Source organism: Choristoneura fumiferana, chromosome 18 (assembly GCF_025370935.1).
Source record: "Choristoneura fumiferana chromosome 18, NRCan_CFum_1, whole genome shotgun sequence".
Taxonomy (NCBI): Eukaryota; Metazoa; Arthropoda; class Insecta; order Lepidoptera; family Tortricidae; genus Choristoneura; species Choristoneura fumiferana.
This window is the reverse complement of record NC_133489.1, coordinates 18599092-18623882: the sequence shown is the minus strand read 5'-3', so window position 1 is coordinate 18623882 and position 24791 is coordinate 18599092. Positions and strand designations below refer to the sequence as shown.

At 35.3% G+C, this 24791-nt stretch overlaps 1 protein-coding gene across 3 annotated transcripts in view; it reads left to right on the top strand.

The window, feature by feature from the left end:
- Dhc93AB (Dynein heavy chain at 93AB) overlaps positions 1–22407 on the top strand; it is a 29334-nt gene extending 6927 nt beyond the window's left edge. For 2 of the 3 annotated variants that reach the window (XM_074102076.1, XM_074102075.1), the window contains 51 exons: positions 109–244; positions 358–539; positions 618–776; positions 860–1033; positions 1141–1286; positions 1362–1488; positions 1850–1879; positions 2320–2565; positions 2675–2899; positions 2982–3208; positions 3363–3504; positions 3576–3988; positions 4174–4309; positions 6237–6371; positions 6452–6582; positions 6668–7001; positions 7077–7789; positions 7868–8169; positions 8250–8404; positions 8485–8621; positions 8704–9170; positions 9263–9378; positions 9507–9668; positions 9764–9963; positions 10046–10202; positions 10438–10626; positions 10848–11087; positions 11209–11399; positions 11487–11656; positions 11741–12003; positions 12113–12233; positions 12299–12474; positions 12559–12728; positions 13097–13235; positions 13513–13677; positions 13989–14182; positions 14308–14677; positions 14770–14910; positions 15271–15441; positions 15548–15784; positions 15867–15946; positions 16024–16300; positions 16386–16577; positions 16669–16840; positions 16929–17104; positions 17333–17575; positions 17793–17975; positions 18786–18959; positions 19352–19500; positions 20942–21089; positions 22099–22407. In XM_074102076.1, the coding sequence (XP_073958177.1) occupies positions 109–244; positions 358–539; positions 618–776; positions 860–1033; positions 1141–1286; positions 1362–1488; positions 1850–1879; positions 2320–2565; positions 2675–2899; positions 2982–3208; positions 3363–3504; positions 3576–3988; positions 4174–4309; positions 6237–6371; positions 6452–6582; positions 6668–7001; positions 7077–7789; positions 7868–8169; positions 8250–8404; positions 8485–8621; positions 8704–9170; positions 9263–9378; positions 9507–9668; positions 9764–9963; positions 10046–10202; positions 10438–10626; positions 10848–11087; positions 11209–11399; positions 11487–11656; positions 11741–12003; positions 12113–12233; positions 12299–12474; positions 12559–12728; positions 13097–13235; positions 13513–13677; positions 13989–14182; positions 14308–14677; positions 14770–14910; positions 15271–15441; positions 15548–15784; positions 15867–15946; positions 16024–16300; positions 16386–16577; positions 16669–16840; positions 16929–17104; positions 17333–17575; positions 17793–17975; positions 18786–18959; positions 19352–19500; positions 20942–21089; positions 22099–22260 (10245 nt within the window). In that variant the 3' untranslated portion in view covers positions 22261–22407. The remainder of the gene's footprint in view (positions 1–108; positions 245–357; positions 540–617; positions 777–859; positions 1034–1140; positions 1287–1361; positions 1489–1849; positions 1880–2319; positions 2566–2674; positions 2900–2981; positions 3209–3362; positions 3505–3575; positions 3989–4173; positions 4310–6236; positions 6372–6451; positions 6583–6667; positions 7002–7076; positions 7790–7867; positions 8170–8249; positions 8405–8484; positions 8622–8703; positions 9171–9262; positions 9379–9506; positions 9669–9763; positions 9964–10045; positions 10203–10437; positions 10627–10847; positions 11088–11208; positions 11400–11486; positions 11657–11740; positions 12004–12112; positions 12234–12298; positions 12475–12558; positions 12729–13096; positions 13236–13512; positions 13678–13988; positions 14183–14307; positions 14678–14769; positions 14911–15270; positions 15442–15547; positions 15785–15866; positions 15947–16023; positions 16301–16385; positions 16578–16668; positions 16841–16928; positions 17105–17332; positions 17576–17792; positions 17976–18785; positions 18960–19351; positions 19501–20941; positions 21090–22098) is intronic. The other variant, XM_074102074.1, reaches the window with a different exon arrangement.
- Positions 22408–24791: the final 2384 nt, after the last annotated feature.

The following is a 24791-nucleotide window of genomic DNA, read 5'->3' as shown; positions in this document are numbered from 1 at the left end:
AGTTTATCAATAAAGAAATTCTCCGATACATGAGCCAATATGAACCCGTGTGAATGATTATTTCAGAAACAATGACGTATATTCTTAACGAGTCTATTTTGTTCTTAGGTTGACGTGAGACCATTTCGCCAAGCCTTGCTCAATACAGTTAGAAAATGGGGGAATATGTATAAAGAGCATTTGGTAAATAATGTCACGTCAAGTCTTAGCGATTTAGGAAATTTCATCCGTGAAGCCGATGAAGGTATATAGAATATAAAAATAAATAAGATAAGAAATATAAGAATGATACAGAAACAACAATTTCACATGAATACTTGAAAAATTTGAATTGTATACTAATAAATAATATTTTAGGGTTACTTCAGCCTGTACCCGAAGGTGATTATGATGCTCTAGTCACGGTAATGGGATATTTAATGAACGTTAAAGATCGAGCCGTGACTACTGACGATATGTTTCATCCGCTAACTGAAACTATTGAGCTCCTCAAATTTTACGATATGGACATTCCGGAAGAAGTTAATGTCCTTTTACAGGTAGCTTAAAGATTATAACCGAGATAATTCTCAGACAACTTTCAAACTATTTTAATTCAATTTGAAATTTGTTTTAAGGAATTACCAGACCAATGGCAAACTACAAAGAAATTAGCGCTAACGGTAAAGCAACAAGTTGCTCCACTCCAAGCGGCCGAGGTTTCCGGTATAAGAAAGAAAATAGCTACATTTGATAGCCATGTTACGTACTATAGAGACGTATTTAAGCGATATGAAGTACGTATCAAAACTATTGCGGTATCACTTATTTACGTTAGTAACAGTTATATCCCACAACATTAACAATTTTCTTAATTCAGTTCTTCAAATATGACTGCGAAGACCCTTACACAGTTATGTCAAAAGTAGATTATGAATTGATAAATTTGGAGGAAAGTATGAAAGGAATTCAGGAATCTGGCTCATTGTTTGAAGTGAACGTACCAGAATTTAAATTACTGAAGCAATGTAGAAAAGAGCTGCGAATGCTAAAGGTAAATTTAAAATTATTTACACATAAATTATGTTTTATTTGTGTATGAGAAAATATTTTTTTAAAGCGTATTATGTTGTAATTATTTTACATATTGCTTGAAAACAGCAACTCTGGGATTACGTCTACATTGTGAGAACCAGTATAGACGATTGGAAAACGACACCATGGCGTAAAATAGACGTTGAAAATATGGACATTGAATGTAAAAAGTTTGCTAAGGAAATAAGATTATTAGACAAAGAGATGCGAAGGTTAGTCAATGTTCATAACTTTATAAAGAATAAAAATAAAAGGATTTAGTTATTTACTAATTAAGTTGCATTTAGCTGGGATACCTATATCAATCTGGAGGCCACCGTGAAGAATATGCTTACGTCTTTAAGAGCAGTTGGTGAGCTTCAGAATCCAGCTATAAGAGAAAGACATTGGAATCAGTTAATGAGAAGTACGAAGGTAAGTTCAGTGTAAAAAGGTCAATTAACGTGGTATTAAAACTAAACTCCTAACTTACTCTTATCCTTTGTACATATTATGATATATCAATGTAAATAATGCCATTTAGCTCAATCGACATTGGGTTGCACACACGTTTCAAATGGACGTTATGGATGTGAAAATTGTTTGAAGTAATGCATTTTGCATGTTTTGATGTTGTGCCAGCACATTTTCTGCTTATGTTATGACAAAATTGTCACTGAATTATTTGATATTGGCTGGAAAGTTATTAAAGTATTAATTGCCTGAAAAGAATGTAAAAACAAAATGAAGGAATGTACAGAATGCTCGCGAATGTAAATATATTTATGATCCACAGACCTTAGCTGCATTGCCACCTGAAATCACTGTAAGTACTTCAAAGTCACGGGGACAGGATCTGACTGATTCAGCATGCTATATATTTTTGTACGTGGTTTATATAAATATGCCTAGTGTGTTGTTATGTATTATAAAGATAGCTTTCTATTTTTTATGGTATTATACATGTTATATGTTTAGTATTTAAAGCATTTTAAATTTGTAGGTACACAATGTTGCTTGTATATATACTATTTCTTTATTGTAATTATTGTTACTAATATTTATATATCTTGTTTCTCCGTAAAGTATGTAGTTTTACTCGTAGTATTGTTAAATCGGATTTTGTGTGTACGCAGGATTGCGGTGTAAGATTGGTGTCGTCCTTTTTCTAGCTCCTATTTTTTTTTTTTTTTATTTTCTGTGTTTATATTAATAATCAATATTTAAAATGAGATCTGTTGTATTTATATTAATTGAATAAACCAGGTAAGGATCGTGATGGATGCAAACACGACACTAGCAGATCTTTTAGCGCTAAACTTGCACGAATGTGAGGAAGAAGTGAAGAATATTGTTGACAAAGCCGTCAAGGAGATGTCTATGGAGAAAACTCTCAAAGACCTGAATACAACATGGAGTGGAATGGAGTTTGAACAGGAAGTACATAAAAGAACTGGTTGTATATTATTAAGGGCTAGCGAGGAGCTTATTGAGACTTTAGAAGAAAATCAGGTAAAAACACATACTTAAAGCATTTTATATAAATAATGTATTTAACGTCAGATTGTTTTTAAGCATTATAAGATTCAGTGGTTTAAATGAAATGAATTATTGTCTCCAGGTTCAACTTCAAAATCTCATCACATCAAAGTTTATTGCTCACTTTTTAGAAGAAGTATCAGGGTGGCAGCAAAAACTTTCAATTGCAGACCAAGTAATCACAGTCTGGTTTGAAGTTCAACGCACTTGGACTCATTTGGAAAGTATCTTTATGAGCTCCGAAGATATAAGAAAGCAATTGCCAGACGACTCTGCAAGATTTGATAGAATCGATACGGAATTCAAAGTAACTAAGTGCACCTAACAGTAGTCAAAAACATAATTTGTAAGGCGATAGTACGATGCAATTTTTTTTTTTTTTTTTTTAGATTTTGTCGAAAGACATGTCAAAAACACCTAACGTTGTAAAAGGCACGAACAAAGAAGGATTAGTTGAAAAACTTGATGGTCTTCAAAACGACCTGATCATCTGTGAGAAAGCTTTAGCTGAGTATTTAGAAACAAAGAGACTGGCCTTTCCTCGGTTTTATTTTGTATCATCTGCAGATTTGTTGGATATTTTATCCAATGGAAATCAAGCTGATTTAGTTATAAGGTAAAAGTGATTGTTTGTTTTATTTATTTATTTTCTTTTGTCTTATAAATACCAAAAAATAAGAATTGTTATGAAAGTGAGACCAAATAGTAGATTTAGCAATTAAATAAGTAGGTTTTGCATTTAAATAATGTGGATTTTCTATTATTTACAGACATTTAACAAAGCTTTTTGATTCAATTGCTAAACTGAAATTCATTGAAGCTGAAGATAAACCTGGAAAGATTGCATCTGGAATGATTGCTAAGGATGGAGAATACGTACCTTTTCACGGCAGTTGTGATTGTACTGGGCCTGTAAGAAATTTGTTAGAAATAATTTGACTGTATTACGTTTAAAATCAAATCTAATGGTGATTTGGTTTCAGGTAGAAGTTTGGCTCAACCGGTTACAAGATATAATGAGAAGCACTATTAGAAATTATTTTGGTGAAGGGATGGTTTCATATGAAGAGAAGCCTAGAGAACAATGGCTGTTTGATTTCATGGCTCAAGTATCTTTATGCGGCACGCAAATATGGTGGTCAACCGAAGTTAACATAGCATTTGCCAGACTAGAAGAAGGCTACGATAACGCATTAAAAGACTACTTTAAAAAACAAGTAGCTCAGCTTAGTACCTTAATCACTCTCCTAATAGGAGAACTGACAAAGCAAGATCGACAGAAAATCATGACTATTTGTACAATAGACGTTCATTCGAGAGATGTAGTTAGCAAGATGATTCAAGGCAAAGTAGAGGCTGGTTCTGCGTTCCAATGGCAATCCCAACTTCGTCACAGGTCTTGGCAGTTATACTAGATCATCACACACTCCTCACTCATTATTGTCAGACTCAGGTTCATATCCATAATTCATTCCATGCCTGCTTTTTATAATTGCTCTTACATTATACATTAATCTTATTTATATATAATTACCTCTTTTACGTCTACCTTTTAAAATAAATGTACTTTTAAATTTACAGATGGGATGAAAAAGCATTCCACTGCTTTGCGAATATATGCGATGCTCAGTTTGTCTATAGTTATGAATATTTGGGCAACACCCCAAGACTAGTGATAACACCACTGACTGATCGATGTTACATCACACTAACTCAGGTATTATTAAACAATTATCTATGAAGAAACTGACTGACTTATATATCAATGCACAGCCCAAACCGCTAAGCCTAGAAACTTGAAATTTGGAATTAAATTTAATTTGGCATGCAGGTAGGTAATACTAATAGGTAAAAACTGTTTGAAGATTTTCCGAAATTCCCACGGGAAAACTAGGGACTGGAGCTTTGGCAAACTGATGTAAATCTGGTAACAATACAATAATTTGGCAGAGACATCCTGCTCATCCTGGCCAACATCGTCTCCGTAGAAGGGAACTCCTCAATAGTTAATGGCACACATCATAAAAAAACTAAACATAATTTGTTCAATTTCAATGACAATGCATTTATTAACAAACACTACCTGATGCTGCAGCCAGGGTCGTCTGCTCATGATGAAACTCCTCAAAGGTTGATAGCACAGTACGAAAATTTACATGTACGTTCTGTTTTTAAGTACACGTGACTTGATGACAGACTATAATAGGTAACTTTAAGGGCATTTCTTAAATAATTTTCATATAACCCAAAAAAATAGTTTTTTTTTTTTAATTTATTACGATGCACATTAAAAGTATATACCAATAGCATATTTTTATGTATTTGGACAAGCTTAATGCCCTCAGGAAGCAAAAAAATAAATAGGTACATAAACACGGTTGTGACAGATGGTGCCTGTTACGGGTTGTTCCATAGTCCAGAATAAAAAATAATTTATGTGTCTTTGATTCGATCGTTTTGACAGGTGACACTCTTTACTGGGCCGAATAATACTGACATGGAAATACCGACCCTGTTTTTCAGGTACACTGACATGAGTTTCTATGCGTGTTAATTAGAAAGGTTATTCCTATCGATAAAAAAGTTTTAAGCGTTTTTAAAATTTTCATCCATTCCCCATTTCGGGAAATTCTTTAAATAATAGAATGCTACAATGTCTCTCGTTGACAATTAAGAATATTAATTTCATTCAGTAAAAAGTAGGTAGCCATGTTAGTCAAGAATCTTTCTATTAGTTAAAGTTTTTTTTAATCGAGGTAGAGATCTACCCCGCGGGAACTTTGTGATTTCCTTAGATAAAAGAAACCAGTTTCAATTTACAGAGTCAGTACAGCTTCCTTTAGATTTCACTTATTCTTATCCCGCGGGAATAATCCTATATCCTGTACAAAGTCACGGGTAAAAGAAACGCGTAGTACAGTCAGCAACAAAGATATGAATACAGCGAAAGTGACAAAAATATGTATACACGACTTTAATGTCCAGGCAATAAAGTCCAGTATACATATTTTTGGCAGTTTAGCTGTATTCATATCTTTGTTGCTGACTGTACTTTAACATTTCCTAAGGCATCGTCCTAATAGAACGCCAATCGCGCGACTAAGCGATGCGACCATCGCATGTTCGCGCGATGGCAAAAACTGAGTGTCCTATCACCGCGCGAATTGACGACGCGAGCGAGCGAGCGCGGTGCCCCGCCGACGCAATTATCGCGCGAATTTCAATTAGGACACCTATTCGAGTTCAATATGTTTGATCGCGCGTTCGTACGAGTAAAATTCGCGCAAACCTGCGATGATCGCGCATTCGCGTTCTATTAGGACGATGTCTTAAACTCCACCACTGGATACGTGAAACAGGTTTCAAAGTTTGTACGAATTATGATTAATTATGTAGGTTATTTTTTAAATTAGAAAATTTGCACCATCTTTCTAAAATAACGTCTGTCTATATTTGTATTTGCATAAGATCCTCCGTAAAATCAATCAAAACACGAAAAAAAAGGATCGCAGAAAGCAAATGTATGTTACCTACCCCAAATTTAACGCGAGCGAAGCCGCGGGCAAAAGCTACTTTAAAGATAAACATAAGCATAACATTATTTAATATTGTCTATTTCATCATTCTTGTTAATTGCTTTTTAGTCTTTGCATCTTATCATGGGCGGAGGCCCAGCAGGACCAGCCGGTACTGGAAAGACCGAGACCACAAAAGATTTGGGAAGAGCACTTGGCATCATGGTTTATGTATTCAACTGCTCAGAGCAAATGGATTATCAGGTATTTTAACTAACTTATGAGCATTACTTTTATTGCTTTTTCGTTGAAAAACTAGAATTAAAAGTTATATTGTTTTGTAGTCTTGCGGAAATATATACAAAGGATTAGCTCAAACAGGAGCTTGGGGATGTTTTGATGAATTTAACAGGATTTCTGTTGAAGTGTTGTCAGTAGTGGCAGTGCAAGTAAAATCCGTCCAAGATGCTATACGGTAACTCACTTGGTTATTCCTCTATACACACTTTATTTAGATTAAGATGACATATTGTATGTTGACGATTTCATGTATTTCACAGAGACAAAAAAGATAAATTTAACTTCATGGGAGAAATAATAAGCTTAGTACCATCTGTTGGCATATTCATTACAATGAATCCGGGTTACGCTGGTAGAACGGAACTGCCAGAAAATCTTAAGGCCCTATTTAGACCATGCGCTATGGTAGTACCAGATTTTGAATTAATTTGTGAAATCATGTTGGTTGCTGAAGGATTTCAAGATGCCAGGGTCTTAGCGAGAAAGTTTATTACTTTATACACATTATGTAAGGAATTACTTTCGAAGCAAGATCACTACGACTGGGGTTTAAGAGCTATTAAATCAGTGTTGGTTGTGGCCGGTTCTTTGAAAGTAAGTGACACACTTATCTTAAAATATAAAGTTTTTTTAAGGTGGCCATTACAATATTTAATTTTCATTCGTCAGAGAGGTGACCCTGGAAGACCTGAAGAAGAAGTTTTAATGAGAGCTTTGCGTGATTTTAATATTCCTAAAATAGTGACGGATGATATGCCAGTATTTATGGGTTTAATTGGTGACCTATTTCCTGCGCTAGAAGTACCAAGAAAACGGGACGTGGAATTTGAAAGAACTGTGAAACAAGCTGCAATGGATCTTTTACTTCAACCGGAAGATAATTTTATTCTTAAAGTAGTACAACTTGAAGAATTATTAGAGGTCAGACATTCTGTATTTATTATAGGCAATGCGGGAACAGGAAAAACTCAAGTGTGGAAGACATTGTTCAAAACTTATCAAAATCTTAGAAAGAAGCCAGTTTTTAACGACTTGAATCCAAAAGCAGTAACGAATGATGAACTCTTTGGTGTAATAAATCCAGCTACAAGGGAATGGAAAGATGGCCTATTTTCAGTTATAATGAGAGATCAAGCGAATTTAGTTGGTGATAATCCGAAGTGGATAGTTTTAGATGGTGATATTGACCCTATGTGGATTGAATCATTAAATACTGTAATGGATGACAATAAAATATTGACTCTAGCTAGCAATGAAAGAATAGCTCTCACTCCCACGATGAGGTTGATGTTTGAGATTTCAAATCTTCGTACTGCAACTCCAGCTACAGTATCTAGAGCTGGCATTTTGTACATCAATCCACAAGATCTCGGATGGAATCCGTAAGTTTTATTTAACTATTTTTGGTTTGTTGGGGCAGTCTACAAATAGTTTTTTTACAATGTAGAAATTTGTTAAAGGTATGTTACAAGCTGGATTGAAACACGGAAAATACCAGCTGAAAAATCTAATTTAGTCATGTTATTTGACAAATATATCCCTCCTTGTTTGGAAACGATAAGGAACAGGTTCAAAAAGATTACACCTATAGCTGAAATGGCTCATATTCAAATGTTGTGCTATCTGTTAAATTGCTTATTGGTTCCTGAAAATACGCCTGCAGATTGTGCAAAAGAACTACACGATATGTATTTTGTCTTTGCCTGCGTTTGGGCGTTCGGGTCAGCCATGTTTCAGGATACTGCGATTGATTACAGAGTCGGTAAGCAATATTGAAGATTTTAAACTGTAGAAATTCTCATTGCTTTTGTCAATGTATCTGATAATGATTCTGTTTTGTAGAATTTACAAAATGGTGGGTCAATGAATTCAAAAATGTAAAATTTCCTACTGGGGGAACTGTCTTTGACTATTATATTGACACTGAGACCAAACAGTTTACACCGTGGACGGAAAAGGTTCCAAAATTTGAACTTGACCCGGACATACCATTACAGGTCAGTTAGCTATTTATATTAAATATTGTACAAAGTAAAGATAAAAACTGAATGGCAATGTAAATAATGTTTCATTTCAGGCTGTGTTAGTGCCAACGGCAGAAACCGTAAGAATCAGGTACTTTTTAGATTTGCTGATGAAAAATAAGCATCCTGTTATGTTAGTTGGAAGCGCAGGCTGTGGAAAGACTGTTTTAGTAAATGAAAAATTACAAGGGTATGTCATTGCAACGTTTATTACAATTAATGATTTGAATTTACTGTGTACTTAATTATTTGTAATTTCGTAACATTTTCAGCCTTTCAGAAAATTACGCGGTTCAGTCGGTACCGTTCAATTTTTATACTTCCTCGGAAATGTTACAAAAGGTTTTAGAAAAACCCTTGGAAAAGAAGGCAGGTCGAAATTACGGTCCCCCGGGAAGTAAAACTCTGATTTACTTCATAGATGACATGAACATGCCAGAAGTTGACGCTTATGGCACAGTTCAACCCCATACAATAATAAGGCAACATCTTGATTACAGTCACTGGTATGACAGAACCAAGCTATCGCTTAAAGACATACATAATACTCAGTATGTTTCTTGCATGAATCCGACTTCTGGCAGCTTTACAATTAATCCACGATTGCAAAGACATTTTTGCGTTTTTGCGATTAGCTTTCCAAATTCAGAGGCGCTAAATAATATCTACCATTCTATTTTGAGTCAACATTTGACAAATCCTGAATTGAGAATAAATGCACAAATTGCTAAATTATCAAGTAAGTTCATTTAATGTTCATTCTATTTGTTTGTGGTTAAAAAGTTAAACAAACTTGAAAAAGATACTTAACTGATTATATTTTGATTCTAGCTAACGTGTCTACTGCTTCTATAGCCCTGCACAACAAAGTATCTCAAGTGTTTCTGCCGACTGCCATTAAATTTCATTATGTATTCAATTTGAGAGACCTGTCCAATATCTTTCAGGTAAGATAGGTATTTAAGGATCATCCTTGCAAAGTTTTGTTGCTACATGGTTTTTTTGTGTTACTTTGTATATAAATACTAAATTAAAATAAAAAAAAACAATTTTTAACCTTAACTATTTTTCACAGGGTCTGCTATTCAGCTCTAATGAATGTCTTGAAGCACCGTCAGATTTAATACGTCTTTGGTTGCATGAGACGCAACGTGTTTATGGTGATAAACTTACTGAAGACAAAGACATAGATGCCTTTTTGAAAATGCAAGTTGATATTTGTAAGAAAAACTTTGAGGTAAGCCTAAGTAATTTGATCAATAACTAAATCCGCAACAAACTTCTTAACAATAACAATGTAAAAAATATAATTAATGTAACGATTTTTTTTAGGAGATAGACGAAGGTGTAGTATTCGAAAAACCAAACATCTTCTGCCACTTCGCCGGTGGTATTGGTGAACCGAAGTACATGTCGGCTGGGAATTGGGAAAAACTTAATAAATTATTGACTGAGGCCATGGCGAGTTACAATGATCTCATTGCAGCCATGAATTTGGTCTTGTTTGAAGATGCCATGATGCATATTTGCAGGTACTGTCGTAAATTTAAATAAAACCTTGTGTAGTTGTATTCTATTGTTCTTGTGTTTAATGTTGTTCATGTATTTTCACAGAATTAATCGCATCCTTGAAAGTCCTAGAGGAAGTGCCTTACTGGTGGGGGTCGGAGGCTCTGGAAAACAGTCACTTTCACGTTTGGCTGCGTTTATATCCAGCTTAGAAGTTATACAGATTCAACTGAAAAAAGGCTATGGAGTCACTGACTTAAAGGTACACACAAATAACTGACTATCGGTTTATTATAAATAAGATATTCTAGCTCGCTGTTAAAGTTGATAAATGATAAAACAAGGAAGCAGAAGGCAACTTAACTCAATTAAAGAAGTAATTAAGAAAGTATACAATTATTGCAATTCAAACCAACTATCATCCCAATGTTTGTTTGCCTATCATTAAAAGAACACATGACGCACAATACAAATGTGAATTTTCAATTTCATTTCAGAATGAGCTATCCAACTTATACATAAAAACAGGCCTGAAGAACGTTGGTATCATGTTCCTAATGACTGATGCTCAAGTGGCTAATGAGCAGTTCTTAGTCCTTATCAACGATATGCTGGCTTCTGGCGAAGTCGCCGATTTGTTCCCCGATGACGAAGTTGAGAACATTATCGCTGGTGTGAGAAATGAGGTAATTTTTTCACACACGCACGCTTTTTATTTGGTGGACCTAATTTAAAAAAGGCAGACGACGATTTAAATATGTATATATCATATAACTACGAGTTGACTCTAAACTCAGGGTTAAGAAGTGTCAACATGTAGGTGTGGAAATGTTGACCCTAACCAAAGTTTACCGATTTAATTTGTTAACTGTATGTAGAACTTATTAACATTAACGTAAATTGACAGGTAAAAGGAGCTGGTCTTCCAGACACAAGAGAAGTGTGTTGGAAATTCTTCATCGACAGAGTTCGAAAGCAACTTAAGGTTGTGCTGTGTTTCTCACCAGTTGGTGCAACATTGAGAGTGCGTTCGAGAAAGTTTCCCGCCCTTATTAATTGTACTTCTATAAACTGGTTCCACGAATGGCCTCAAGAAGCTCTAGTTTCTGTGGCTATGCGTTTTCTGGAGGAATTGTCCGTTTTACCGGTTAGAAAAATAATATTTTTCTTAAAAGGACTTGAAACCATAGACTTAAATAAGTATTAAGAATTTTTTACTGTTAAATTTCTGCACCTATTTCATTATTTTTAAATCGGTTTTGTTTTAGACATCTTTGAGGGATTCTGTATCAAGATTTATGGCGTATGTGCATACATCAGTGAATACTATATCAAAAGCATACTTAGCTAATGAAAGGAGGTACAACTACACTACGCCCAAAAGTTATCTTGAGCAGATAAACTTGTACGCCAAACTAGTTTACAACAAAACAGATGAACTGCGTGCAAAAATTACGAGGTGAGGTAACTTAAATTACGTTAAATAAAAAAAATCTAAAATAAGATTTACTTCTATTCTGTTATATTTATTTTTCATTATTTATAGGTTAGAGAATGGTCTAGAAAAATTACGAAGCACCGCATCTCAAGTAGACGATTTGAAAGCAAAATTGGCTATACAAGAAATTGAATTGAAGCAAAAGAATGATGCGGCAGATAGGCTAATTGAACGAGTAGGGGTTGAGACAGCTAAAGTACAGAGTGAAAAGGCACTGGGTATAGTACCTCCGATATTTGTTATTACATTTAACATCTTAATATGGTCAATTATTAATAACTACAGTTTTTGGTTGCTTGCAGCTGACGAGGAGGAAGAAAAAGTAGCAGTAATAGCAGAGGAAGTATCCAAAAAACAAAAAGACTGCGAAGAAGATCTTATAAAAGCAGAACCGGCGTTAATAGCAGCTCAAGAGGCTTTGAACACATTAAACAAAGCTAACCTTACTGAGCTTAAGTCTTTTGGCTCACCACCTGGCGCAGTCACCAATGTTACTGCAGCTGTCATGGTGTTGTTAGCACCTGGTGGAAAGATACCGAAAGATAGAAGTTGGAAAGCTGCCAAGGTATATTAGTGAACGAACGAGTAACATTGAAATGTATTTTCTTAAAACTGGGTAATGATTATGAACGAGATCTGGTAATGCCACTAACAGTAAAATTTCTAATTGACAGATGGTAATGGCAAAAGTGGATGTGTTTTTGGAATCACTTGTGAATTATGATAAGGAAAATATACATCCGGATGTTATAAAAGCTATACAGCCTTACCTCAAGGATTCTGAATTTGAACCAGGTATTTGCATATTTAGAAGTTATCATTTATCGAAATTAGTTTTAGAACACACTTTCTTTTTGTAGAATTTATAAGAACAAAATCAGGAGCGGCTGCTGGTCTATGCGCATGGGTCATTAATATAATAAAGTTTTTCGAAGTGTTTTGTGACGTTGAACCTAAAAGAAAAGCGTTAGCAGCTGCTAATGCTGAATTGGCTGCAGCCTCGGAAAAATTGAAAGCTATTAAATCTCAAGTTGCTGTGAGTAAACTAATTTACATAAAAAGCTTTTGAGTTAATTGCTAAACAAAGGATGTTTAATTAAATTTTCCATTTTGTTAACAGTCTCTAGAGGAACAGTTGGCAACGCTAACAGCAGATTTCGAAAAGGCAACCGCTGAAAAGTTAAAGTGTCAGCAAGAAGCAGATGCTACAAACAGAACTATTCAATTAGCTAACAGATTGGTCAATGGATTGGCTAGTGAAAATGTCAGATGGGCTGAGGCAGTGTCGAAGTAAGTTTTAACAGATGTCTCCTAGGCAAATACAGGGTGAAATTTTGAACGTAATACAAAATTAGCATTTCAATCTCGGTTAATGCTGGATTATTATGAGGCACTAAATTATTTGTTAAAATGAATCTGTAAAAAGTTTTGTTTTGAATTTATGCGGAACGCTAAATATTATCAGACTAATTTCAAGAAATGAGTTATATAATGCATACCTTACATCATCCAGCACTAACTGAGCTTGAAATAGTAATTTTATATTACGTTCTAAACTTCACCCTTCGTTGTCCTTTCCTGATTGTTGAGGTTCGTTAGCTTCAGATTACTTGGATCCATTTTCAATGCCAAATACATCATATTCGTGTTTTTTCCAGTTTCATGCAACAAAGCACAACATTACCAGGTGATGTACTCTTAGTGTGCGCTTTCATTTCATACGTGGGTTGCTTCACAAAGCAGTACAGGTTGGATTTAATGCACAAAAATTGGCTAGTCTTCATGAAGACCTTGGAGGTTGGTATAATTTATACATCTTGAAAATCATGATTCATGATCACATTAACAGTTTTTATAACAAGTATACCGTACTTAAATTAGTAATATTGTTGGAACTAAAACACTGCAGCTTTACTGCAGGCAAATTTTTCTTTCACTTAATAGTATGGTTGTATATGCCGTTCCCATTTTGAATACCAAAGTTACAAAGACGTTGTATTTCTTCTTGATGCTGTTTAACCAATGTTCAATAGGCTTTAAGACCAAGGACAATATTTTCTTAATTTTATTTCAGCCACCAATACCGATAACTGAAGGTCTGGATCCGCTAACAATGCTGACTGATGATACAATAATAGCAGTATGGCAGAATGAAGGATTACCCTCTGATCGAATGAGTACTGAAAATGCTACAATACTTTCGAATTCTGTAAGATGGCCACTTATGATTGACCCACAGGTAAAGTAGATATTTGAAAGTTGTAGAAGTAATAAGTGTTGTTAAAGTATTCTATTCAATACTTACTTCATAAGAGATTCATGAGAGATTATAGTAAGTATATGAGAGTGGTTCTTATTTTTAAATGTAATTTTTTTTGCTTTGCCGAATTTTAGCAAATAAATTTATTCTTTCTTTCTTTCTTTTATTTTTCATAAGTCTCAATTTTATAATAGTAAGTGGCACTTTTTATAGTTTTTAATAAATTGTTTTAGTATGTATATTCATTTTATATGCGAATTTATTTTCAATAGATATGTATACATTTCTAGTTGCAAGGTGTAAAATGGATAAAACAAAAGTACGGTGACAAATTACGAGTAATAAGATTAGGGCAAAAAGGATACCTGGACACAATAGAAAAGGCTATCATAAAAGGAGATACAGTATTATTGGAAAATATTGATGAAACTGTCGATCCTGTATTGGATCCTTTATTGGGACGAAATTTAATAAAGAAAGGGAGGTTAGTAATACATTTTATTTATATTTTCTCATCTGCAGAAGTATCTTTGTTCTCTTTAACACTTCTAATTTAAAGTACGCGAGTTTTGTTTGAAGATTTGACATACCTACTTAATTATCTTTCAGAGCCATTAAAATTGGCGACAAGGAAATAGAGTATAGTACTAACTTCAGATTAATTTTGCACACTAAATTGGCCAACCCGCATTACAAACCTGAAATGCAAGCTCAGACAACCTTGGTCAACTTTACTGTAACTCGAGATGGCCTAGAAGATCAACTTTTAGCTGAAGTTGTCAAAGCTGAAAGACCTGATTTAGAAGAACTTAAAGCAGAGTTGACAGTTCAACAAAATCAATTTAAGATACAATTAAAGGAGCTAGAAGATGATTTGCTCTCAAGGCTTTCTTCTGCTGGAGATAATATCCTAGGTGATACGGCCTTAGTAGAAAACTTGGAGACCACTAAGAAAACTGCTGCTGATATTGAGAAAAAGGTGTACTTTATAATCTAATACAGTAAAATAACAGTATATTCACAACCCCACAATATTTTAATACGTTTTAATTTACTTTTGAAAATTTCAAGGTCGCCGAAGCAAAAATAACATCACATCAAATAGATCAAGCTCGAGAATTTTATCGGCCAGCCTCTGCCAGGGCATCTCTTCTGTATTTCATTTTAAACGACTTGAACACTATTAATCCGATTTATCAATTTTCTCTTAAAGTAAGTGGATACTGAATATTTTGTAGTATAACTAAGAGCCGTGGAAGTCTAGTGGTTTGACTGATGGTCTCTTAAGAAGAGGATTGTGGGTTAGAAACTGGGCTTCAACCTCTTTACTGTGAGCTTATTAACGAAGCAGTTCAAATGTGTGTGAAGTTCTTGATTGAACCGTGACTGGGTGGGAACTACAGCCCAAGTTTCTATTGTAACGAGAGTAGTTTGTACTCAGCTCATCACCAGCAGTAAGACTTATATAGACTGGAGATTACGGTAGTAAACATTGGAAATGTTTATAATTTAAAAACGTGTAAATTAAATCAAAATGGCTAAAACAGGAGTCTATATTTTGTAATATTTCAGGCTTTTAGTGTCGTCTTCCAAAAAGCGATATCGCGAGCGGAGCCGGCTGAAGAAGTCAGCCAAAGGATCAAGAATCTCATTGATTGTATTAGCTATTCAGTCTTCCAATATACTTCTAGGGGATTGTTTGAATGTGACAAACTGATTTTCGCTTCGCAGATGACTTTCCAGGTTATAATTTTTTCTTACTGTCAATAAACTCTAACATCCATCCATACATTGAGAACATAGCAAAGTGTGAAATTATACAAATTATGTAACTCGTTGTCTTTTTAAGATTCTTCTCATAAGTGAAGAGCTATCACCGGCTGAATTGGACTTCTTCCTTCGCTTCCCAATCAAACCCCACGTCACTAGTCCCGTTGATTTCCTATCCCATCAAAGCTGGGGCGGTATCTGCTCTTTGGCTAGCAAGGATGAGTTTAGAAACCTGGATCGTGATATTGAAACTTCCCCTAAAAGGTGGAAGAAAATTGTTGAGATGGATTGCCCTGAAAGGGAAAAGTTTCCACAGGTGAAAATGATTTTACATTTGCTTTTTTATGTTTAAATTTTTTTAACAGGTTTTGATGAAGTTTTTGAAACTGTCTTTTCAGGAATGGAAAAATAAAACGGCTATTCAAAGACTTTGCATGCTGCGGGCCTTCAGACCTGATCGGATGACGTATGCAGTAGCGTAAGTTTAAAATTATACAGAGGCAAAATTTAAATTGTGTAATCATTTTCAAAATATATAGGATATTTTGATTTTAGAGCTTTCATCGAGGAAAAAATGGGCGCGAAGTACGTAGAAAACAGAACAGTAGAATTCAGCAAATCTTTTGAGGAGACTAGTCCAACAACTCCTATATTTTTCATCCTTTCCCCTGGAGTGAATCCTTTGAAAGATGTAGAAGCACTAGGAAAGGTAATGGGCTTCACAGCTGACAACGGAAACTTCCATAATGTTTCATTGGGTCAAGGCCAAGAGGTGGTAGCAGAACAGGCAATGGATGAAGCTCTGGAGAAAGGACATTGGGTTGTATTACAGGTACTAAAAGATTATGGGATACTAAAATGCCGTATAATAATGTTTTTGATTTTGACGATGTCTATTTCTATTTTGCGCTTTTTAGAATATTCACTTGGTAAAAAAATGGTTATCTAGCCTTGAGAAGAAGATGGAAAGCTTTGCATCAGGCAGCCACGAGAACTACCGATTGTTTATGTCAGCGGAGCCTGCTGCCACTCCCTCGGCTCATATAATACCTCAGGGCATTTTGGAGTCCAGCATTAAGATTACTAACGAACCACCTACTGGAATGCAGGTATAATACTTTTTGTTATCAAGTTATCACTTTTCAAGTCACCGAAATGCAACGCTTTGTGAGCACATTTGACCAATTTTTCTTCTTCTAGGCGAATATTCATAAAGCATTGGACAATTTTAACCAGGAGACTTTGGAAATGTGCGGCAAGGAAGCTGAATTTAAAGCTATACTTTTTGCACTGTGTTATTTTCACGCTGTCGTGGCAGAGAGGAGGAAATTCGGACCTCAGGGCTGGAACAAGATATATCCATTCAACGTTGGTCAGTAGTCAATGATTTTTTGATTTAGTAGTTTTTTAAGGACAATACTAAACTAAAATGCAATGTTAACAAACAAATTATTATACAGGAGACCTAACGATAAGTGTATTTGTCTTATACAACTATTTGGAAGCCAATTCTAAAGTTCCGTGGGAAGATTTGCGATATCTTTTTGGAGAAATCATGTACGGTGGCCACATCACTGATGACTGGGATAGAAGACTTTGCAATGCTTACCTTGAAGAATTAATGCAATCAGACCTAGTGAGTAACGCTCGTATTTCCGTTTTAAAACTAAATTTAATAATGAAGACAAGATTTTAATATATTCTTCAATATCTATTCTTCAGTTTAAATTTTACTTGATTGATTTTCCTCCATGAAAACTTTGATAAACGTACGACGCGCATGTAAAAGATTTTTTGGATCTTTTCTGCTTGAGGTTAATGATTCAATTAGATTTAATATTTAATTGGCTCAATTATTTCACAGGTAGATGGTGAGCTCCACTTAGCTCCAGGATTTCCTGCCCCTCCTAATACAGACTACATAGGCTACCACCAGTACATTGAAGATGCTATGCCGTCTGAATCCCCATACCTTTATGGTCTACACCCAAACGCTGAAATAGGTTTCCTTACCACGACCTCGGAGAATCTCTTTAGAACTATATTTGAAATGCAGCCGAGAGATGCTCAAGCGTCTGGCGCTGCAACTGTTACCAGAGAAGATAAGGTAGGTATATTTTAAGATATATTTTAGGGTGAACATGAAATCACAATTGTAAATGATATATTTTTAAATAATGACAAGATTAATAAAAGTTCCCCCCCTTCTTTATCAATTAAAAAGCGACGATGAGTTGAAACGCTGAGCATAGCATAGCTGTTTTTTTGTCTGCATTTTTTTAATTGGAGCAATTTGGACGTTACTACATTTTTATTGTTTAAAGGTCAAACAAATGCTGGACGAGATAATGGAGAAGCTTCCAGAAGAGTTTAACATGACAGAGATAATGGGAAAAGTGGAGGAGAGAACGCCCTACGTGATCGTAGCTTTTCAGGAGTGCGAACGCATGAACTATCTGACAGGAGAGATACGGCGATCGCTCAGGGAACTGGATTTGGGATTGAAGGTAACATCCCACTAACCCCACTAATATTAAAAAACCGGCCAAGTGCGAGTCGGACTCGCGCACCGAGAGTTCCGTACAAATATGTTTATTATGTGATGTAACTAAAAAAATATGCTTTTCGCAATTTTTCCTTTATCTGTGCTATAAGATATTGCTTTGTACCAAATTTCAAGATTCTGAGTTCACGGGGAGTACCCTGTAGGTTTTGATTCCCTTGCGAGTGTCGAAAATTTGCAGCATAAACGGCTGTATCTTTTGATTGCGTTGGCTTAGAAGTTTGATTTTTTCACAGCTCCAAGAGACAGTAGACCTGAGTATTTGGTATAAATTTCAGCTTGATACTTTTACGCATTCCTGAGAAAAAGGGTCTTGAAAGTGATCCTATATAAGGGTTTCGTTTTTTCCTTTTGAGGTACGGAACCCTAAAAATGCAAAAGTTTGTAAATCTGTTTGTTTGTTACTTCATCACGTGTGAACAGCTGAACCAATTTAGATGAAATTCGGCATACAGATAGTCAAGAAGGACATAGGATAGTTTTTAACCCAGAAAATTGCATAGTTCTCGCGGGATAGTGAAAACTGAATTCTACGTGGACGGAGGCGCGGGTAAAGGCTAGTAAATTAACAATTGAAAGTTTTGAATTTGTTAATAAACAAGTTAAGTCTTTACTTTTTTTTTGTACATCATCTACTCAGTCAATGACAAGCCATATTTCACGAAATTAGGCGAAATTAGTGAATCGCTTGAGGACAAAAGTTTTCAGATGTTATTATAATGTATATTATTTTATTTTTATATATATTTTTCAGGGTGAGCTGACAATAACATCGGTAATGGAGGAGCTAGAGAATGCTTTGTTCCTAGACCAGGTTCCGGCTATTTGGTCGAACAGGGCCTACCCCTCGCTACTCGGGCTCTCAGCTTGGTTCGTGGATCTGCTTCTCCGATTACGAGAACTTGAAACGTGGGCTACTGATTTTGTTGTAAGTAAATAATATAAATATGGTAACAAGGGAGCGATCTGATGATGATGTAATAAGTCTTTTTTAGAGGAAATATGCACTAAGGGCTCTATTAGGTATACTATCAACCGTTAGGATAAAGATAATGATGATGATGATACAATTTGTGTACTTAGGGTAGCGTAGGAGATCGTATTATTTTTCGAGTTTTGAATTGTTGGCGTAAATTACAGTAAAATCACATTTGTAAAGGGATTGCTAACGAGTTATCGTAGTTTAATTGGTAAAACTAAATTTAAATAGAGAATGAATAAGGTTCAGTTCTTCTCGTCTATCAATTTTGCTTCTCAATTATATAACATTCCATATCTTTGTTAACAATCATTAATAACTATCGTTCCCTGTAATAACAGTTACCATCATCAGTGTGGCTGGCAGGCTTCTTTAACCCCCAAAGCCTTCTGACTGCGATAATGCAAAGCACGGCCCGCCGCTACGAGCTGCCGCTCGACAAAATGTGTCTCCAGTGTGATGTCACCAAGAAAATGAAGGAGGACTTCACGTAAGTTATAAGTATTACATCATTGAATAATATTCTGCTTCCTTGGTCAGTTTAAAATGATAAAATTAAATATACCTAGAACTTGCTGTGTCGAGGCATTGACAGGACAATAAATTAATTTACACTGATTTATGATAGGTATTTCTAATAAAGTAATCAAGGAAATAATGTCTGTCACTATAAGTTTTCACTGGACATGTCACATGTGTTACCTACTTTTGTACTTACGTATCAGAGTTGCTATACTCAACACCGTATTTAGATTAAAAAAAAGTTACCAAAGATGGCAACCCTGGTACGTTCGTATTGTTTATCCTGGGTTACTCACGAAAACAATTTTAATAAACAGTATCGCAATTAACTGAACTAATCCGTCATCCATAGCAGTGATTCTGTCTTAAAAAAAAATCTACCAGGAAAGATTTAGGTAAATATGACAAGGTAATGGACATGCTACTTAAATTTTGTCTTAAACATTCTTAGCAAATATTTTTGTCTCACACGATTGAATGTCAAGGTGAACGTCAACAACTCAATTTGATTTAAATTTGCATACAAATTAAAAAACTGCATGAGAGTTTTTTTGTGATGCAAATGTACTAGACGAATATGCCTGTAAAGCATGTTAATGTTATAAGTCCATTACGCATGGCATGAAAATATAGAAGATCATACAATTTTTGTTTGTTCCATCTGCAAACAAAAAAATAAAGGGGACAAATTACCTACTTAGTAGGTAACCCTATAGATTTTACTTGGCTGATTGTAAATTGAAATACCGCATTCTCAACAAAGAAACAATTAAATGATACCGATGACTATTTATTTAACAGAGTGGGTCGATTTTATAAATTACATTAGGGTACTCGATAATACCATTCGAAATTCATAAAAAAATGTGCTGATTTCGAAATATGAGTACCTAGTTGTAGAAAATTACGATTCTACTTAATTTTGTTAAGTTGAACGTTTAATCTGAGCTGTAGCTTTATAGTAATAGGCTGTTTTACAAGTGCTACAAATTAAATTATGTAGTAGATTACTGTTTGAAAACACATTAGGACATTTCACTGTGTATGTGTATAATTGTATAGTATTGTATGGGCAAGTGCGTCATGGATTAACGACGATTCGGGGTCAATCCTCTGTCCTAGCATTTGTTTCTGGTTTTTTCAATGTGTTCGGTACGTGTACGGTATATTGTATATTTAAGTTTTCGAATGATTTTTTCACACATGTACGTGGTTTGAAAAAGGCCTAACAATCAATCTGAACATTATAATCTAGGTTTAGTGAATGGATGTCAAAAGTCAGTGATCATTTGTTGTTTTTTTTTGCGAAAGGCCTTTATCCAGCTAAAAATTTTCTTTGTTGAAAATGCGATAAGCTTTCACCTGTCCACTCCTTCACGCATGTATTGATACCAATCCTTTCACGGCAGGATCGCTGATTCCAGGTCAGCACCCCCCGACGGAGCATACGTCCACGGCCTCCTCATGGAGGGTGCTCGTTGGGACGTCCAGGCTGGGATAGTCATGGACTCCAGGCTGAAGGAGCTGTTCCCTCCTATGCCCGTTATAAATGTCAGGGTATGAAGAGTGTTATAAATACAAATAAAACCTTCAAATAATAGTGACTGTTACCAAGGCCATAATTTATTTGTTTTTCGGTGAGCAAAAGTTTAGGGTAACAAAGTTTAGGTAAGTAATGAATAACAAACCTCCATGCAGCCGACTTCGATATACGACGCTTGCCAAATTCCGCAAAGCAGCAAAAACGGAGCAAAAATAATACCCACCAAATTTAAAGCCCCGCTGACAGCTGCCTTTTTACGTTTCAAAGCGCGTGGCAAAGGACTTCCGCCAATCAGCCACCAACAGCCAAATAGGATGAAAATTAAAAAAAAATCTGCATAGACTATATGAATACTTACACAAAGAGATTATGATACCAAATTATGTAGTTGACTTGTCAATGACTATATTTTTAGTTCATCCATGTTGGTCGTGTTCTATTTTTGCTCTCCACGGCGCCTACCTACTCACCTACCCCGGCAGTTAAATAAGTTGTAAATGTTATGTATCAAGTAAGTTAGCTTGTAAACATAATAGTCAAGTATCAAGTTGTTTTTAAACATCTGTTGCACAAAAATCAAGTAAGTAATACTGTCTCTATTCCCACGCGTTGATGTGAGGTGGCGCTATACCTATTTTCTTATTGATTTAATAATACCCCTTGCTGACTTCATAATTGACCGTTTACCTTAAAAGGATAAGGAACATGCGACTGCAATCTTTAATGTTTCTATCAAAAAGATAATAATCTTGAAACATGTGAGCTCAATCTTGTATACAACTTCGCTCGCCTAAACCAGTAGCGATTTCAATTGAAATTTAGCCTCTCATGAGAACCTAAAAATTACATAGTGGTCTACATTTACGCTTTCCTCTGCCAAAAAATATGACTCATACTCACACATATCAACTTGCTCCTGCTGTATTAGGTATTTTAAAGTTCCCATGACATTTTAGAGTAAGATAATAACAAATTTAATGTAAGGTAAAATATTCATTTAATATGAAAACTGTGTATTTCCAGGCAATAACACAGGACAAGCAGGATCTTCGCAATATGTACGAGTGTCCAGTTTATAAGACTAGGACCCGCGGGCCGACTTATGTCTGGACATTCAACTTGAAGACCAAAGATAAACCATCAAAGTGGACTCTCGCCGGCGTCGCTTTGCTGCTGCAGACTTAGATGTTTATTGAACATCATTCTCACATACGTTTATTAATATTTGTTAGTGGCTTTTTTCTAAACGAAAATTCCAAAATAGAAAAATCTTAGGCGCCTACGCTAGCTGACGTGGTTTGTTTGGAGCGGGGGGACGCTTATTGAGAAATAGTAAAATTCACTGCGCGCACTGCATCAAGTCGACGATTTGTTCATTCTCAGCTGAAAAGACATATCAAAGGTTTTTTTTTTATCTGAAACATAATGAACTTCGCCTAGACCAATCCTAAAAATCTTAAAAATAGCAAGTAACGATATGTTAACCCTTGAAGAGCGAAATGCCGACTGAGCGCCACCACGGGGTCCAGGGTGCGATTTTATTATCGCAGTGCGCGCGGTGCTGTACAGCTCCGTATGCTGCAATTCACTTTTGCGACAATCGCGTCGCGTGACAAACCACTATTTTAAAGTCGCTGCGATTTTTTTTCGAATATTCGCGCACATTCATATAAACACATATGCTGCATTTTTGCGACAGAATTATCGCACGACAAAAAATCGTAGCGCGCGCTTGGCCTCTGCACGCGTCTCGTGCGAAGGATTTACGAGCCTGCAGTGCACCCGCGCCAGCTAGCATAAGCCCTAAATCCATGTTTAACGTTATGACTGGGGTGGATAGTGTTGTCATTGTAACGAATAAGTACATAGTCATTTTGTTCAAATTGTTTCATCTAATTATTTTTTCGGGAAAAGAGAGGGAAGAACTAATTTAAATGTTGTAGCATTATGTTTTACGAGTACGTAAGGCAAAATTGTTATTGATTTTAAATGTTTATGGAATAAAGCTGAACCAGGTTATTCGTCTATTTTATTTTTTGAAGACTTATAAAGACGAAATCATTTATTGTTGCAAAAGCAGAGCAAACAAAGTGGAGCAAAAACAATCCAAACTAGAAAAAAACGATTCAAGTTAGCTTTAAGCATTGGATATCGTAAACTAACATTGAAAAATAATTAAATTATGAACTATGTAGGTATACACACAGGAAGTGAATATGCAAATCCTACTAATATAGTAAATTTATGCGATAGCTTGTCAGTGTCAGTATGTGTGCGCAAGCGTGCGTGTGTCTGTTAGTCTTTAACACTAAAACGGCTGAACGAATTTGAATGGAATTTTGTATCTACAGTCAAGGGCATAGATATATATACAGCCATAGCGTCCAATATATGTATACGTGTTATGGTTAGTGACATAAAGGTGTATAGGTACTTTTGACGTCTTGGTAACGTCTAATATATTTATGCCCTTGACTGTACATACTATGTATATTTTTTACCGATACTCCAACGGGATTGGCATAAAATCTTGAAATCTCAACAGCTAAGTCCAAAGACATAAAACGTAAATGTAGAGCACCATAGATATAAGTATTGGAAATTCCTACGGGAATTTCGCCAAATTTGGTAATCGAATAACGATTAACACGAGTGGAGCCGCGTGTAAAAGCTATTCTATCCCACTAGTATTATAAAAGGGTTTGTTATACAGATAGTTTGAGTCCTAAGGAAGAAAATTGCATAATTCCCGCGGGATAGCGATAGGTAAACGAATTCTAAGTAGACGGAGTCGCGGGCAACAAGCTTGTTAGCTAATAAAATATGTACCTAACACACATATTCCAGTACCAAAAAAACTTGAATGTTTTTAGGAACGCAGCAATGTCGTCAACTTTTCAAGTTTGACCGATTTGGTGTGACGCTTCGTTTACCTTGGATATTTAATTAATGTTTATTTTATACTGGATCATTGAATTCTCATTCGGAGACGCATTTTAAAACGTCTGGTTACGGTACGTATGTACCTATGTATGTATAATCCTATTAAAACTGTAGATATGTGTGCGTGTGTGTATTCTATTCACTAAGTATACGATTGACTATTGTATACAATACTATATAGTTAGTCAAAATATTATTAGGTAGTTACATAGCTATACTCATAGTTAACCAAAGTTTCAGCTAAATTAACAGCAACTGTTCCAAAATTGTTGGATGAAATTCTTTATATCGGCGTAGGTACCTACTTAGGTATATCTTTTATTTGTGAACCGATTTAAATGAAATAAACACTAAATAAAAAGTACATCCACATCGTTAAGCTGTTCCTGAAATTAGCGCGAACAAACGCACACAAACCACAAACAGACAATAATTCTTAAATTTATTGTTTTGGGTTTTAATTGCACTAATAAGTAGCTCTAGCTTTCTTTTCGTAGGTATAAAGTTTTTCTCAAAAAAATTCAGTGCACATACATCGAGCTTAAAGTTTAATTATATGTACCTAATGGATGTAGTTTTGGTAGGTAGGTATGTAGATAGCTGGATCATTGGAAAAAGTTTATGAGCTACTTTGATCCTGACATTCCTACGGGAACTCACTCACTCACAAACTTTCACATTTGTAATATTAGTAGGATTTCTATAGGTACTAATCTTAGACAAAGGAGACCAATAGACGACGACTCAAATATGTATAGGTAGTTGTACTCCTC